Here is a 14,006-nt window from a genome sequence, read left to right on the forward strand (position 1 = left end):
CATCTTATCCTTCAAAATGGGTTATGGGTCAGCGCCTCCTTTTGGAGCATGTCACTGCTACGTAGCTGGCTAGAGGGGCTGCCGTTAAGCAATGCCGGGCACGTCCCCCACCCCACCTCCCAGTTAAGGGGCTGAGTATGTGCTCACTTTTATAGCGCTCAAAATTCTTGCTGAAATGGACGTGAGGAACAAAACAAGGATCTCCCCCAGGACTGTGCAGAGCTCTAGGGCTTCTAGTGTTGATCCAGTTCACTTTTTTTAACTGGTCAGCGTTTATGTAAATCTTTGAGACATTACCCATTTTGCACTGCCTTTCTGAAGGTTTGTTTGCCATGTTTTCTATGTGCCAGGGCATATACGTTCAAGCTATTGCCTGTTGGGGATAGTTCCCATTTTTCAGCAAGCTAATAATTTTTTCCACATTATCGCTCCAAAACGCTCTCGTATTCTGGAGGAGTTACAGAGGTGTGTTTATTTTTTCTCCCTAAATGGCCTTATTTATTTGTCTTTATAGGCTGGCAACATAAGAACATATTTTCCTATGAACGGTGGCATTACTCGGAAGCAATTGTGAACAGTGAGGTTTTAGCATTGAATGACTCTACTGATATTTTGGGAGGATGAATTTTAATAAGTGCTGGCATGTATTTAAATAAGTCTCTAATGCCACAAGGGAAATAATATTACTTAGGGCGCACATCATTCCCTGCCGAAGAACTCTCGGTAGATCTGGAAGAAGATGTCTCACCACAAGATCCTCTCACAGAGATCCACCACATCATCCTGCCTAGGGGCTGGGGAATTTGCCTCTATGTGGAAAAGGCAGCTCATTCACAAAGTTTGCAGAACTCCAGAGATCGAAGGGGGGGGGGGGGGGGGATGAAATCCATGTGTTGCCCATCCCAGCAAGGTACACGTCCCCACAGCCCTCTGTCTCTTCTCCATAGTTTGTATTCTCCACACCTGCATGGAACCCAGACCCCATGGAGAGGCCTACTCAGGATTCATAAGAGCATGAGGGTGATGCTGCAGAGGTAGCAGAGTCTGCTTTTCACATACGGAGATTCCCTTCCAAGTGTGGATTTGAGGGTGGTGGGCAATGATGTTAGGTCAGGTCAAGAGAAAAACATTTCACTCTCTTATTTTAGAGGTATTGCCAAATTGTAAGGGAAGACTACCGATTGTAGTTGGAAGAAGAAATGCATTTTTATTTCTGCTTAAAATAGATATGGGGAGGGGAGAATGGCCAATATATTTCCTGTTTAAAGGACCAATCATTCAAATACCAGGTGGAGTGCTTTTCACCATGAATACTTCCATAGGCCAACGGGACTATTCACAGTAGTAAATAGTTCACCTGTAATAAGTGGTTTTAGAGCACGGTGTCCTAATGCAATTAAATACTTAGCTCCTGAAAACAAACCTACATATTTATGTCATCTTTATGATGATGTTCAGTTTTCATATTAAATTAGAAATATGTTTAACTCTTGAAATGGTTCTGTACACAATCTGAAGTTAAAGGGGCAATTCAAGTGTATCCAGTACTCTGGAAAGTAATATTTGGATTTCATTGAGACAGTTTGATGGCTACGTCACATGAAAAAAGCAAGTTAGCCACACTTCTATAAAAAAATGACATAATAAAATAAGAAATAATTTAAAGAAAGATGTTTGTAGGCCTCGAGAATGGTATTTCTCTGAGTAACAGCTTGTGAGAGACTAAAGTAGTGAACTACTGTTCAGAGTTTTATCTATCTGTAAAGGCTGAAGTCCCGCTTCAAGACCCAAATCTGCCACCCTTACTCATATTGAGTAATACTTTCTCCACAGGTAATACTAATGAAATCATTGGGACCATTTGCCAAGTAAGGTACTACTTAATGAGAGTTGGACTAGCAATCAAACCCAAAATGTAAAGTATACACAGCTACCTCGATATAACGCAACCCGATATAACACGAATTTGGATATAACGCGGTAAAGCAGTGCTCCGGGGGGGCGGGGCTGCGCACTCCGGCAGATCAAAGCAAGTTCAATATAACGCGGTTTCACCTATAATGCGGTAAGATTTTTTGGCTCCTGAGGACAGCGTTATATCGAGGTAGAGGTGTATAAGTGCCAGAAATGTAATAAAATATAAACCCTGGAAATAAGAAAAGTCTATGTCAGTAAAAATTTAACAGACAATTGTGAGAATGAAATTAGTGTAAGTATATAAGAATGAAAATAAATAAATAATAATACCAGATGCTACATATGTATATCTAGATTTGTAGAAAAGAACTATGGTCATATATTACTTGAGAAATATTATGAGCTGGCTAAATGAGGCAAGTGTCCTGTGGGGAAAAAATAGTATGTGGTCATGTAATTAAATACTGTGTCATAACGCACATCCACAAGGGGGCCAAATTAAGGTTGCACAGGCAACCTTAATTCTGGTATTTCCTAACTTCTGAGTGCTTAAATTTTCTGTCTTAACGTTCTTTTAATGTAGCTTCTGTGTGTAATTATTTATATAGTGACCCAAAGCGTGCAAGGCATTTCATAGTACATAAAAAAGAGACACGATCCGTGCCTTGAAGAGCTTGCAATCAAAAATGTATATAAGGCACAACAGTAGCTAGTAACTATTTATTGCTCCAGGTAACTGCGATAATCAAGGTATTTTCCTCAACTAAGGTAGGAGAGACCAAAGTATCACAATTACTATAGGAAAGAATAAATGCTGAGTTTTTAATTGTGCCCAGTATGTTCATATACACATCTATAGATGAATTTATATCCTATATATGTGAGAGACAGGAAGTATATGGTTTTGTGATTAAGATACTGGACTAAATCTTGAGATCTGAGTTCAGTTCCCAGCTCTGCAACAGACTTCTGGTGCAAACTTGGGCAAATCACTAAGGGCCAGATATTTAAAGGTATTTAGGTGCTTAAAGGTGCAGATAGGAACCTAATAGGATTTTGAAAATTCCATTACTCATGTAAATACCTTTAAAAATCTGGCCCTACATCTCTTTGTGCCTCAATTCCCCATCTGTAAAGTAGGAATAATAATATTTTCTTTCACTCTTATTGTATCTTGTGTATTTAAATTATAAACTCTTCAGGGCTTTTACCTTGTGTATTTACAGTTCCTAATACAATTGGGTCCTGATCTTGGTTTGGGCACTAGGAACAATTTTAATACAACTAATAATAATATATAGATGGTGGTGTAGTGTCTGTGTCATAAGTTGCACAACCATGTGATAACCCTTCCTGCCTCTCCTACACTCTGTCTACAACCCATCTCCTCAGGGGCTACTTCTAATAATCCAAACTTTTGAGCAGCATGTGTTCTCCTTTCATCATAAACATGGAACTTCCTTCCAAAATTACCAGTCTGAGGTGCATGAATGAAAATATCTATGTTCTTGTATAGTGACTTGCTTATATTATAGTTCAGTATTCCCATATTTTCTCATTCTCTCATCAATAAGATTCCAAGTATTTCATATCCTTTGATAACCATATTAAGTTCCATTGAGGGGAGAAGGGTATTGGGACAAAGAAAAATAATGATTTATTTTATTTTACTTTATTTTATTTTGGGATGTAGGGGGCCTTTTAATGGAATTAAAGAACTTTGAAAATAAATTAATAAATTATATTACATGAGGTGGTTTTTCCCCCTTAGGTTATTTCATTTATTTATTTTGACTTTTTTTTTCTCATTGTGTGTCCCCTCTGTGATAGGAATTGCAAATACTGAAACATTGCATAAAAATACAAACTTTTCATAATGAAACAAACCTTGAAAAGAAGGGTATTTAGAGGTGAGGGGGCGGAGAAGGGGATGCTTCAGATATTCTGAAAAGCCTACCTGATCTTAAAATGACCGATATTCTCTTCACTCTAATAACTGTGTTATACACAAGCACTGAATCTAAGGGTAAATTAAGTAGTTCATGCTAAATGAGCACTAAGAAAACCTTCATACCATGCATACACCAACAAATATTCTATATATTCCAGATATGTTACAATAAAGGTATTTTAGGAATGTTTTAGAGTGCGTTTTAAAATTGTATTGGGATTATTTGTTGTATCATAGGTTCTTTCTTTACTACCAGTCCAGTGGGACATGGCTCAGAAGGAGAGAAGAAATAAAACTAATATACATTAAGCACCTCTAAAAATGGCACACACAAAAAATAGCTTTTCTCTGCATTATAATGGCATGACTTCAATCCAATATCTCAGGGCTTTCCAGGGTAGGAAGCAAGTACCATGACTCATATTGAAAAGCTAGGAATCTTCTTTCCAAAGTTTTAAAAATACCCATTTCTAGTTGCGTGACATTACATGTATCAGGTTTGTTTTGATGGAGCAATTCTACATTGGCAGGAGGTGGGGGGGGCAGAGGAAAGAACCCTTTCTCTAGCAGGTTGCTGAGGTTTTTTTATTGGGTTATTTTTAGGTGTCTAGTTACAGTTACTTAGTGGTTTGGAATGTTAGAATGAGTCTTGGGGCAGACAAGTAAGTGGACAGGGTGAAGATGAGTCAGTAAAAGATGCATAATTGCAGTTTATCACACGGCTTTTCAATTTATCAAATGGCTCTGCAATCTATCATATAATAGGATAGTAGTTCTGGATACCTGAAAAGTGGTGTACTGTTATAAGGTAGAGTGCAGAGCCATTTGATAAATTGAGAAGTCATGTGATGATGATATTTATATTGCAGCAACATCCAGAGGTCCCACACAGGATTGGAACTGCATTGTGTTAAGCGCTGTAAAAAATGCACATGAAGAATCAGGATGAAATTCTGGCTCATTGAAATCAATGGGAGCTTTGCCATTGACGTCAGTGGGTCAGGGTTTAACCTGTAGTCCCTACTTTGAGGAACTTACACCTAAGAAGTCACCTATGAATGGTGGAGAGAGAGGGATACTATCAAGTGTATAAACTTGTATAAAATTATGTACATATAAACGTGTGTATTTACTTTCATTATCTTTATACATTAGTAGAACAAAAGGCAAGGTCTGAAACTAGCCCTGATTTGGGGTCAGTTGCATTCAAACTGTAAATCTAGTATCAAGAAGGGTTTTTTGAAAGAACAGTAACCATCTGACAAGTTGTTATTAGACAAATGTGAATAGCAAGGCATTAGCTTAAAAAAAAATAAAGAAAACCTTCAGGAGAAAAACTGAAAAGAGAGGATCTGAATTATCTAGCACTTCAAAAAGTTGTATCCTAGCAACAGTAGGTAACAATAAACATACGTTGTATAAAAGTTAAAATGCAGTAGTTAAATGAGACATAGGAAGGGTCAGTCATAATATATGCATTTTATATTGTATCAAGTAATCTGATTAAAATGAAATAACATTTGCCCTTATTTTTGGGAGGAAATAAATGCAAGTATTAGAGTGGTGCTACATTTATTCCAGTTTGGAATGGAAATTACATTGTTTTGACTGGGTTATTTCTGTATCCATGCAAACCGTCCTCACCTCTCCCCAGTTCTTACCTCCTTTATACAACTGTGTTTGTGTCATTTAAAGTCAAAGGGTCCTATGGCCCCCTTACAGGGTGTAATTTGGAGGGAGAATTTGAAAAAGAAAATGTGACAGCCAGTTTTGAGAAAAAAGGTCATTTTCCTGGTAGACGTTTTCCTAAATGGGAGGATTTTTTACTGCAATGTTTTGCTAGCGTATCAGGCAGTCATTTGGAATCAAGTGCAGACTTGTGCTACGTTGTGGGCTTGGCAATGACAATTTTGTGTGTGTGTGTGGTGCTTTGGTTATATTAGCCCTGGAGGCAGAGTTAACACTTGCAATGGGACAAGAGTATTTGCAGTCATCAGAGAACTTTGCAGTCAGCTTCAATAACATCACTCCATTTTTTCGCCTTTTTTTTTAACATTTTTTTTTTTTTTTGGCAGCAAAGCTCTTAGTAGAACCATCTGTCTTTCTATTAGTGTTTTTGAGTCCTGTTTTGAAGCTTCTTTGCTTGGCAAAGTCACTTTCATCCCTGGAAACCATTTAAAAAAAAAGTTCCATGGCTTCTTGCCGAAGAAGAGTACTATGCAAAAATTCCACACGGCTGTTCATTTTTGTTCTAAAAGAATACAGTTACTTTGTCTTAAAAATATATATATATATCAAGGCAGAAATGGGACAATTCCAGACTGGTTGAATGTAAGGAGGAAGAAATAGCATTTTATATTTTATGTCTCCCAAAATCCAAATATGCCTTGTTAACTAACTAGATCAGAATAGCAACAAGAAGAATAAAGTAACAGCCAAAGTGAATCGAGTTAACACAGTAATTGGCACTACATCTAGCATAGCTTCAGCCTTGAGTTCAGTCTCCAACTGCAGCAATTTCTAACCAATACGTCTTGTGAGCTTCGTCTTACAGGATGTCCCAGGCTGTAAAGGTGCAATAACCACCCACAGAGTTACCACCATTCTTAATGCTGCATACAGAGAGGACCCGTACCTGCCGACAGTGGGGGAGGGGGGTCAGAGTGAGGGCAGCGGCTTCAGCAGATATTACTGAGCATGCTCAGTACAAGCCAAGCAGGAAATCGGCGGGGGGGGGAGCACATGACCCTGTGTGCCCCGCCCCAGGTGTCTCCTCTGGCTGCATACATCACACCATGAACCAAATGTTAATCTATGACAGCCTATCTACATCTCTTATGCCTCTGCTCCACAATTCTGTGGTCAATCTTGATGACCTCTCTTGTAAGGGTTTCCTTCCCTTTACTGATTGATCTCCTGAAAGGCAAAGTTTCATTTATTAGTATAGTTTTTTTGTTAAAACCAGTTATTCTGCTGATGACTTAAGTTACCAAACGATTTGCTCTTCTTCTATGTGAGATGGAAAAACAATGTCCTGACCATTTGTAGTAATCAAAAACATGCATAAAACTTTGCAAAAGTAGTAGTGTTAGCTGTTGTGTTATGGCCAATTTCCAATTTGGATGACAACTTTCTGCCTGCCTAAAGTCCCCTTCAGTTTCACTTGCAATGTAATAGTCTTCATTTCCTGCCCTACACTTTTGTGTAGTGTTTCTGTGCAACATGAAACAGCTGACACTCCAGACGTGGCTGCATTTCACTTGTGAGCAAAGTGTTTCAACTGTGTTTTGTGGCCATCTCTGAGAACGTGTCTGTGTCTGTGCATGCATGTACGTGTGTGTGTGTGTGTGTGTGTGTGTGTGTGTGTGTGTGTGTGTACATGCACACATATATTCCAACACATACATACACGTCTAATATTTGCAAAGTGTTTAGAATCATTTGGGATGAAAGGTTCTATGTATATGATTGTGATTTGGCAGCATTGTGATGTGGAATATCTTTCTGTCACATGGAGAAGATAGATAAAACTGCAGACGTGGTTGTTAAGGTGAAATGAAATATAAGTATTCCTTAATTTATGTAATTAATATTAAGTGCTGGGGTATATGGTAATTAACATATGGCTGAACTGTTGATGCTGTTGGAACCCCTCACAACACAGGAGAATATTCTACTCTGACCTGGCTAAAAAAAATAAATAAGCAACTACACAGGCATGTTCTCCAGAAGATTTTCCAGGTTTGATTTTCCTCCTTCTGTTCAGCAGGTTCAAGGTCAGCTGCCTCCATTGATGATTCCAGTGTTCCCTCCAGATCAACGAACCCTAGCAGCAGCTGCTCAGCAAGGATTCCTCCTTCCTCCTGGTTTCAGCTACAAGGCAGGATGCAGTAAGTCCTGTAGATTTTCCAGCTGGAAGTGGGCAGGGGGCAGAGTTTTCAAACAGGCTGTCCAATAGTTACGCTGAACTAAGTCACCATCAGAAATATCATGTCTACTGCCTTGAGGTGACAGACCCACTAAACTGAATTTAGGATTTACAGAATAGTGTGAGGACAGATTTGCCAAGAGATCACTAATATGTTCATTGATATAATGGCCAAGAATTTCAGAACTGGGTAGTGAATGTGAGTGCCCAACTTGAAGGGCCTGATTTTCAGATAGCATGTGCTCCGCCCTTTCTGAATATCTCTTTACAGTGTGTCAGGTTGGGCACTGACAATCACTATTTACTTTTGAAATTTTTGGCTATGCTGTGCAACAAAACAGAACACAAACAAGGGAACATGCTCATTGCCATACACAGATACTCCTCTCTTAATCTAAAAGGGAAGTTGTTTGAAATGGCTCAATAAATTTCAACACTATTGTAGGAAAATATGTTTTTTCCTCTAGCAGCCTGCTTGCTTTTTATTAACTAAGGGCCTATTCTACCCTCTTTCTACACACAGAACTCACATTCATCTCAACGGGAGTTCTGTACAAAGATCAAGGATAGCATATGCCTCTCAATTTGATGGACTAACACAAAGCATAAGTATATTTTACAAGAGCCTAAGACTAAAAACTGTGTAACATCTATTTTTTTAATCTTTGAAAGTTTTATTGTCACTACAGGATCCTGATTTTTTTGGCAGTTTTATTTAAGCCTTCCATAGGATCTCTTGTTCCTGTCAACAAGATAAGAATAAATATAGGTTCAAAATAAATAAAAAATCTTCCTTTCATCAAATAGATTTAGCTACAGCATAAATTCTATAAACCTGGTTTTATGCATTTGTGCTTATCTAACTCTACTGATATCAGTTTCCTATCTTGTTATCTAAGACTTGCTTGTTTTACCATTCTCTCTCTTTAATGCGTCTGTTTAGCTTTATTATATCCGCATCAGTGTATCCATCTGTATCATTGACTAACTCATGAATTTATCAATTGTTTCTCATTACGCAGTGCTCACCAGTGGAGCAGTTTATTAAATTTTGAATGCAAAGGGACTATCTGGTGATACTTTTCATCCCGCAATTTTAGATTCTTTTGTTTTTCTAACTTTATAGATCCAGTATTGGGTTTCTTTGAGCAAAGTTCCCTTTCGCTTTGGCCATCACCCCTCATCTTGGTGTACTATAGGCTGTTACCACTACTGAGAAATCACTGTTCAAAACACTTCACCTCACTCAGCAGCTGCAGTGCCAAAGCATGGGCTCATTCACTTCTTCCAGTGATTTCACACCCATTTGTTCTCAAACGGGAGAAGTAGTGATTCACATTGCAGAATGTGTAACCGAAAGCCACATTGAATATGAATGCTACCATAACTGTAGGCCTGGAAAAGGTCAAGAAAACACCCCATTAGACATATCTGGCAGATTAAATTAGTTCCGTGTTAATGCAGTCTGACTTGGAGAGAGGGTTGATTTTTTTTTAACTGTTAGTAAATTAACAGTAGGATAGTCACATAGTACCTCACATCCATGAAGTTCATATGACATCACACATTTTTGTAACCTTGGAAATAAAAAAAACTGAAAAATGTTGCTGCTGCTCCTGGCAATAAGGCTTAAAATTAACAGCATGCCAAGGTCTAAGATTGAGCAGAAGCCAGTGGAAAAAGACAGCTCTCTGTTTGCTGATTCCCTGGCATGTTTGACTGAGTTTGAATGAGAAGCTGAGGGGAAGTGATCAGTAGTCCAAAGGATTTTTTTCTTTTCGCTCACAATTTAATGTAAACAATAACATATATTGGCTTAGCTATACCTAGAAAGCTTGTAGCAGTGAAAAATATAGCAGCCTTGAAAACTGTAATATGGTCCCATCAAGTAATGGTTTTTGACAGGCAATTAAAACAACTCCCCCCTTCTACCCTTCTCTCCCCCATTTCTGTCATTCATCATGGTAAAGGCATGGTAGATGGCAGACAAGATTTTGGGTAAAATTTTCAAAAGTGCTTAAGTGACTTAGGAACCTACATTCAATTTTCAGAAGTGACCTAGTCACTTAGGAGCCTAAGTCCCATTGACTTTCACATAGATCAGATTTTCAAAGTTATTTTGGGGCACCTAAAGATGCAGACAGGTGCCAAATGGGATTTTCAAAAGGGCCTAAGCAGGTTATTTAACTTCCACTGATTTCCATGTTAGGCATCTAACCTGCTTAGGCCCTTTTAAAAATCCCACTACGTTCCTATCTGCATTTTTAGGCACCTAAAATGCCTTTGAAAATCTAGCCCTATTTGCCTAAGTAACTTTAGAAAATGGGATTAAAGTTCCTAAGTCACTCAGGTGCTTTTGAAAATTTTATTCTTTAAGCCTGGGCTGAAAAATTTTCATGAAAATTTTACAAGACTGATTTATAGACTTCCCAAGTGACAATTCTATTATTTGCTATCTTTCGTAACTTGCATTTGGAAACAAAAAACTGCATGAGACCCTTAGTTCTATTGACAAACAGGTAAGAACCACATGTTAGCAAGTTTTGTATTTAGCATTGACCCACAAATGGGGAATTTATAGATTGGGGGGGGGGGGAGTTTTATCTAGATAAAAACCATGGCCTATATTTTCAAAAAGGAATTCCTGATTTTGGGTGCCTTGATTATTGGTTGCCAAGTTTGAGACACCTGAAAAGTGCCCAATTTTCAGAAGGTGCTGTACCCTGCTCTCTGAAAGTCAGGCCTCCATAAAGACTCTCAAGTTGGGACATCCAATAATCAAGGTACCCCAAATCACCACTCACTTCTTGAAAGTTAAAACCCACATATTGCAAAGAAGATCCTTTGTGCTACAAGTAAAACCTTAGATTACTGAAACAGGAAGACGTATGAATATCTTATTCAATATTACTCTTTGTTTCATTCAACTTGGACGGCGAGACTAATCTAGTTAAACACTCTGTGGTTGGTTTCCCTTTATGGTTCTCCTGGCCAATAGTAGTGCCTGGTTTCCTGGAGATTTATCTATATGTCTCCCATTAGCTTCAGTGAGAATTATGTGATCAAATTCCTCAGCCAAATTGTATACCCCAGAGGACCAAAAGGACACTTTTGGGGGGGAGGGGAGTCATTTTGGTGAGAAAAATGCTATTTTCTAATTTCCGTTTACTTCTTGAAATTCACTAAAGAGCTGCTCTGATATGCTGTTGTAAGAGGAGCTTGTCCACTGTAGATTCACTGTCTGATTAGTACTATGTTCTGGTGTCCTGAGATATTAATAACAATATGATGATAATTCATTAATAACTAGTATTTAAATGGATCGTTTTTATCCACGGTTCTCACAGTGCTTTGCAAAGGTATGTAAGTATGATCATTCCTATTTTACAGATGGGTAAACTGAGGCAGCAAGATTAAGTGATTTGCCCAAGGTGAGATGGCAGAGCAGATTATAGAACCCATGTTTCCTGACTTCTAGTTCAATGCACTGACCTGGAGCTTTTTCCTTTTTCTTCCTAACAAATTCTAGTTGGGAATGGCTTGTTTTGTTATGTTTTTTTAAACAGATGGTTTACATTTCATAATGGACCATTTAAACAAGTTGACACTTCCTCTCCTTTCTCTACAGCATATTGTGTAGTGTTAAAGTTGGCAGAAAGAAGCATAAAGCTCTTGGGCTTGGATTAGAAGCTTCTATTAGTATTGGATTTCTATTAAGAAAATGAAGCAGAGTTCTTGATCCCTGGTTCTGGTTGCTATCTGGCCTCCCTACCTAAATGTAGTGTAATTGCTGAAAATGTTTAATATTAATTATTTATAACCAAAGCAGTTGTTTCTTAGTAGAAAAAGAAGTGCCAGTGTGCCATGATGGAAATACATTGTTCATGAATTTCTCCATGAATAGCAGGGAAAATAATGGCTATTCGTTGGTCATCTCTTTGCTAAACATTCAGAGTTTATTATTAAAAATTGAAATCCTAAAACGTTTTGTGCATGACATCTGCTTTTGATGAATAATGAAATGCCATGTACATTTAGGATGAGAAATAAAACGAAGATTGTGACTAGTTCTGGTCCTCCAAAATTGTGATGTGATAATCCCAACATCTTCACCAAATTACTCTAATACAGGGGTGTCAAACACGCGGCAGCCTGCGGAGCTCTTCCCTGCGGCCTGCCAAGCTCCCCATGCCCCCCCCCCCAGTTACTTCCTGTCGCCACCAAACTCCCCTCAACCCCGCTCCCCCTCCCCGAGTTATTTTATGTGGCAGCTAAGCTCCCAGCTCGCTGCTCCCCAATGTTTGGGACCGGGTCTCTCCCCCGGCCCCGCCTGCCGCCCCCACGCACCTCCCGTGAGTGTCCCCCGGGCTCACTTGCTGCCCCCTCACCGCCCGGAGCCTGCAGCTCACCTCCACTCCGCTCTGCCGGCTTCCGGAATCACCTGCTGCCGCAGGGTCCTAGTGCCCCCCTTCACTAGGCCAGGGCAGGCTGCCCTTCCCCTGCCCTAGTCCTGAGCCTCTCCAATGCCCCGAGCCTCTCCAATGCCCCAATCCCCTCATCCCCAGCCCCACAGCCCTCACCCCTGCACCCCCTCCTATCCCCAAACTCCATCCCAGAGCCTGCACCCCCCACCCCCGCCCCAGCCTGGAGCCTGCACCCAGCACCCAAACTCCATCCCAGAGCCTGCACCCCAGACTCCCTCCCCCATCCAAACTCCCTCCCAGAGCCTTAAGCAGGTGGGGGCGGAGTTTGAGGGGGCAGGTTCTGGGCACCACCAAAATTTCTACAAACCTGCCACCCCTGGAAGAGGCAGAACAAGGGTGGAGTGGTGGTGCAGCCAGTGCAGTGGGGGGAGGGGGGGGCTTTACTGAGTGTATATATTTTATTAAAACCGCTAGGAGGAGGAGGTGGAGAAGAGACGGGGCAGGGGCGGGGTCTCATGGAAGGGGTGGAGTGGGGGTGGGGCCAGGGGCAGCGAGGGGGGGTGTCAGTGATGCAGCCCTCGGGCCAATGCACTAGTCCTCATGTGGCCCTCGTGGTCATTTGAGTTTGAGACCCCTGCTCTAATACATCCTCCCTCGTTTCAATCAGGTATGTTGCCCTAGTGGACCGAGCACAGGGATAAGAGCCAGACTACTGCTTCTCCAGAATAGTGGCAGAACTCCTGATCTCTGACACTGATGTGCTGTGTGATTTTAAGCAAGTCACTTAAATGCTCTGACTTTCCCTACACTGTACTCTTTAACCCTAAAATATCCCACTGTTGCTTTCAGTTTCACTGGTGATAGCAAGAGTGGGAGCTCCTGTGTGGGTGAAGCACTCATGGTTCCAGCATTTCAGCCACTGTGGGGGAAATCCTGACCATATTGAAGAAAAGGGACTTTTACAGTTGACTTCATTAGGTCCAGGATTTGCCCCCTATTGTGTAGACCTGGACAAAGTTTGATGTCATGGTAGTTAAAACACTGGCAGCCATGGGATATTTATTTAGAGGATCATTTAATTAGTGTTTGTAAAGTGCTTTGAAAATATAAAACATTATGTAAATGCAAAGTGTTAGGATGTGAAATGTTGCTGTGTGCTGTTTAAAAGCTGCTGCATTATACTCCAGAGGTGGCTTCTTTTCCATGGTGAACAAAATGGCTCTTCCTTGTATGTGCGCATGCATAGATCTGGAGAGAGAGAGAGAGAGAGAGAGAGAGCTTGTTACTACACCTTAAGTAACTGATAATGAGGGGAAGGGAGTAAGGAATTCCCTCGCCGTCCCCTTTTGTATGGCGCAGGTAAGGTCCACACAGAAACCCAACCCTTGTGCTTCTGAGAGCAGAGGGGCTGTTGCTAGGGGAGCCACTTGCCAAAAAGGCAGCAAAGAGTAAGCAGATATAACAACAAAGTACAATCCCCCAGCAAACCTGAGGAGCAGAATGTTCTCAGACAGATTGCCTCTTAGTGCCTCCTTTTAGGCAGTGCAGTTCTGCACCACCTCTTAGTGTAGGCTTCCCTGACAGGCATAATATATAGCCCATACTTTGATAAGAATGTTGAGATCCTTCAGAATAAAAGGCACTGAATAAATACAAATTGTTATTTAGGAGAGTTTTCCCCCATTGCGTCTTTGTCTTTTTTTTTTCTTTAAATGTTTGGTGATGCTTTTACAAAAGAAAATAAAAATGTTGATAAACCTGTGACACTGTAGCATTTTACATTGGA

The 14,006-nt window shown here is 40.2% G+C and overlaps 1 protein-coding gene across 3 annotated transcripts in view; it reads left to right on the plus strand.

Annotated features, from left to right (window-relative positions):
• Window positions 1-14,006, plus strand: part of SOX5 (SRY-box transcription factor 5) — a 306,808-nt gene that overhangs the window by 180,464 nt on the left and 112,338 nt on the right. For all 3 annotated transcript variants that reach the window (XM_065405070.1, XM_065405085.1, XM_065405079.1), the window contains exon 6: window positions 7,638-7,758. In XM_065405070.1, the coding sequence (XP_065261142.1) occupies window positions 7,638-7,758 (121 nt within the window). The remainder of the gene's footprint in view (window positions 1-7,637; window positions 7,759-14,006) is intronic.

The sequence above is a fragment of the Emys orbicularis genome, chromosome 1 (assembly GCF_028017835.1).
Source record: "Emys orbicularis isolate rEmyOrb1 chromosome 1, rEmyOrb1.hap1, whole genome shotgun sequence".
In the NCBI taxonomy this organism is placed as follows: domain Eukaryota; kingdom Metazoa; phylum Chordata; order Testudines; family Emydidae; genus Emys; species Emys orbicularis.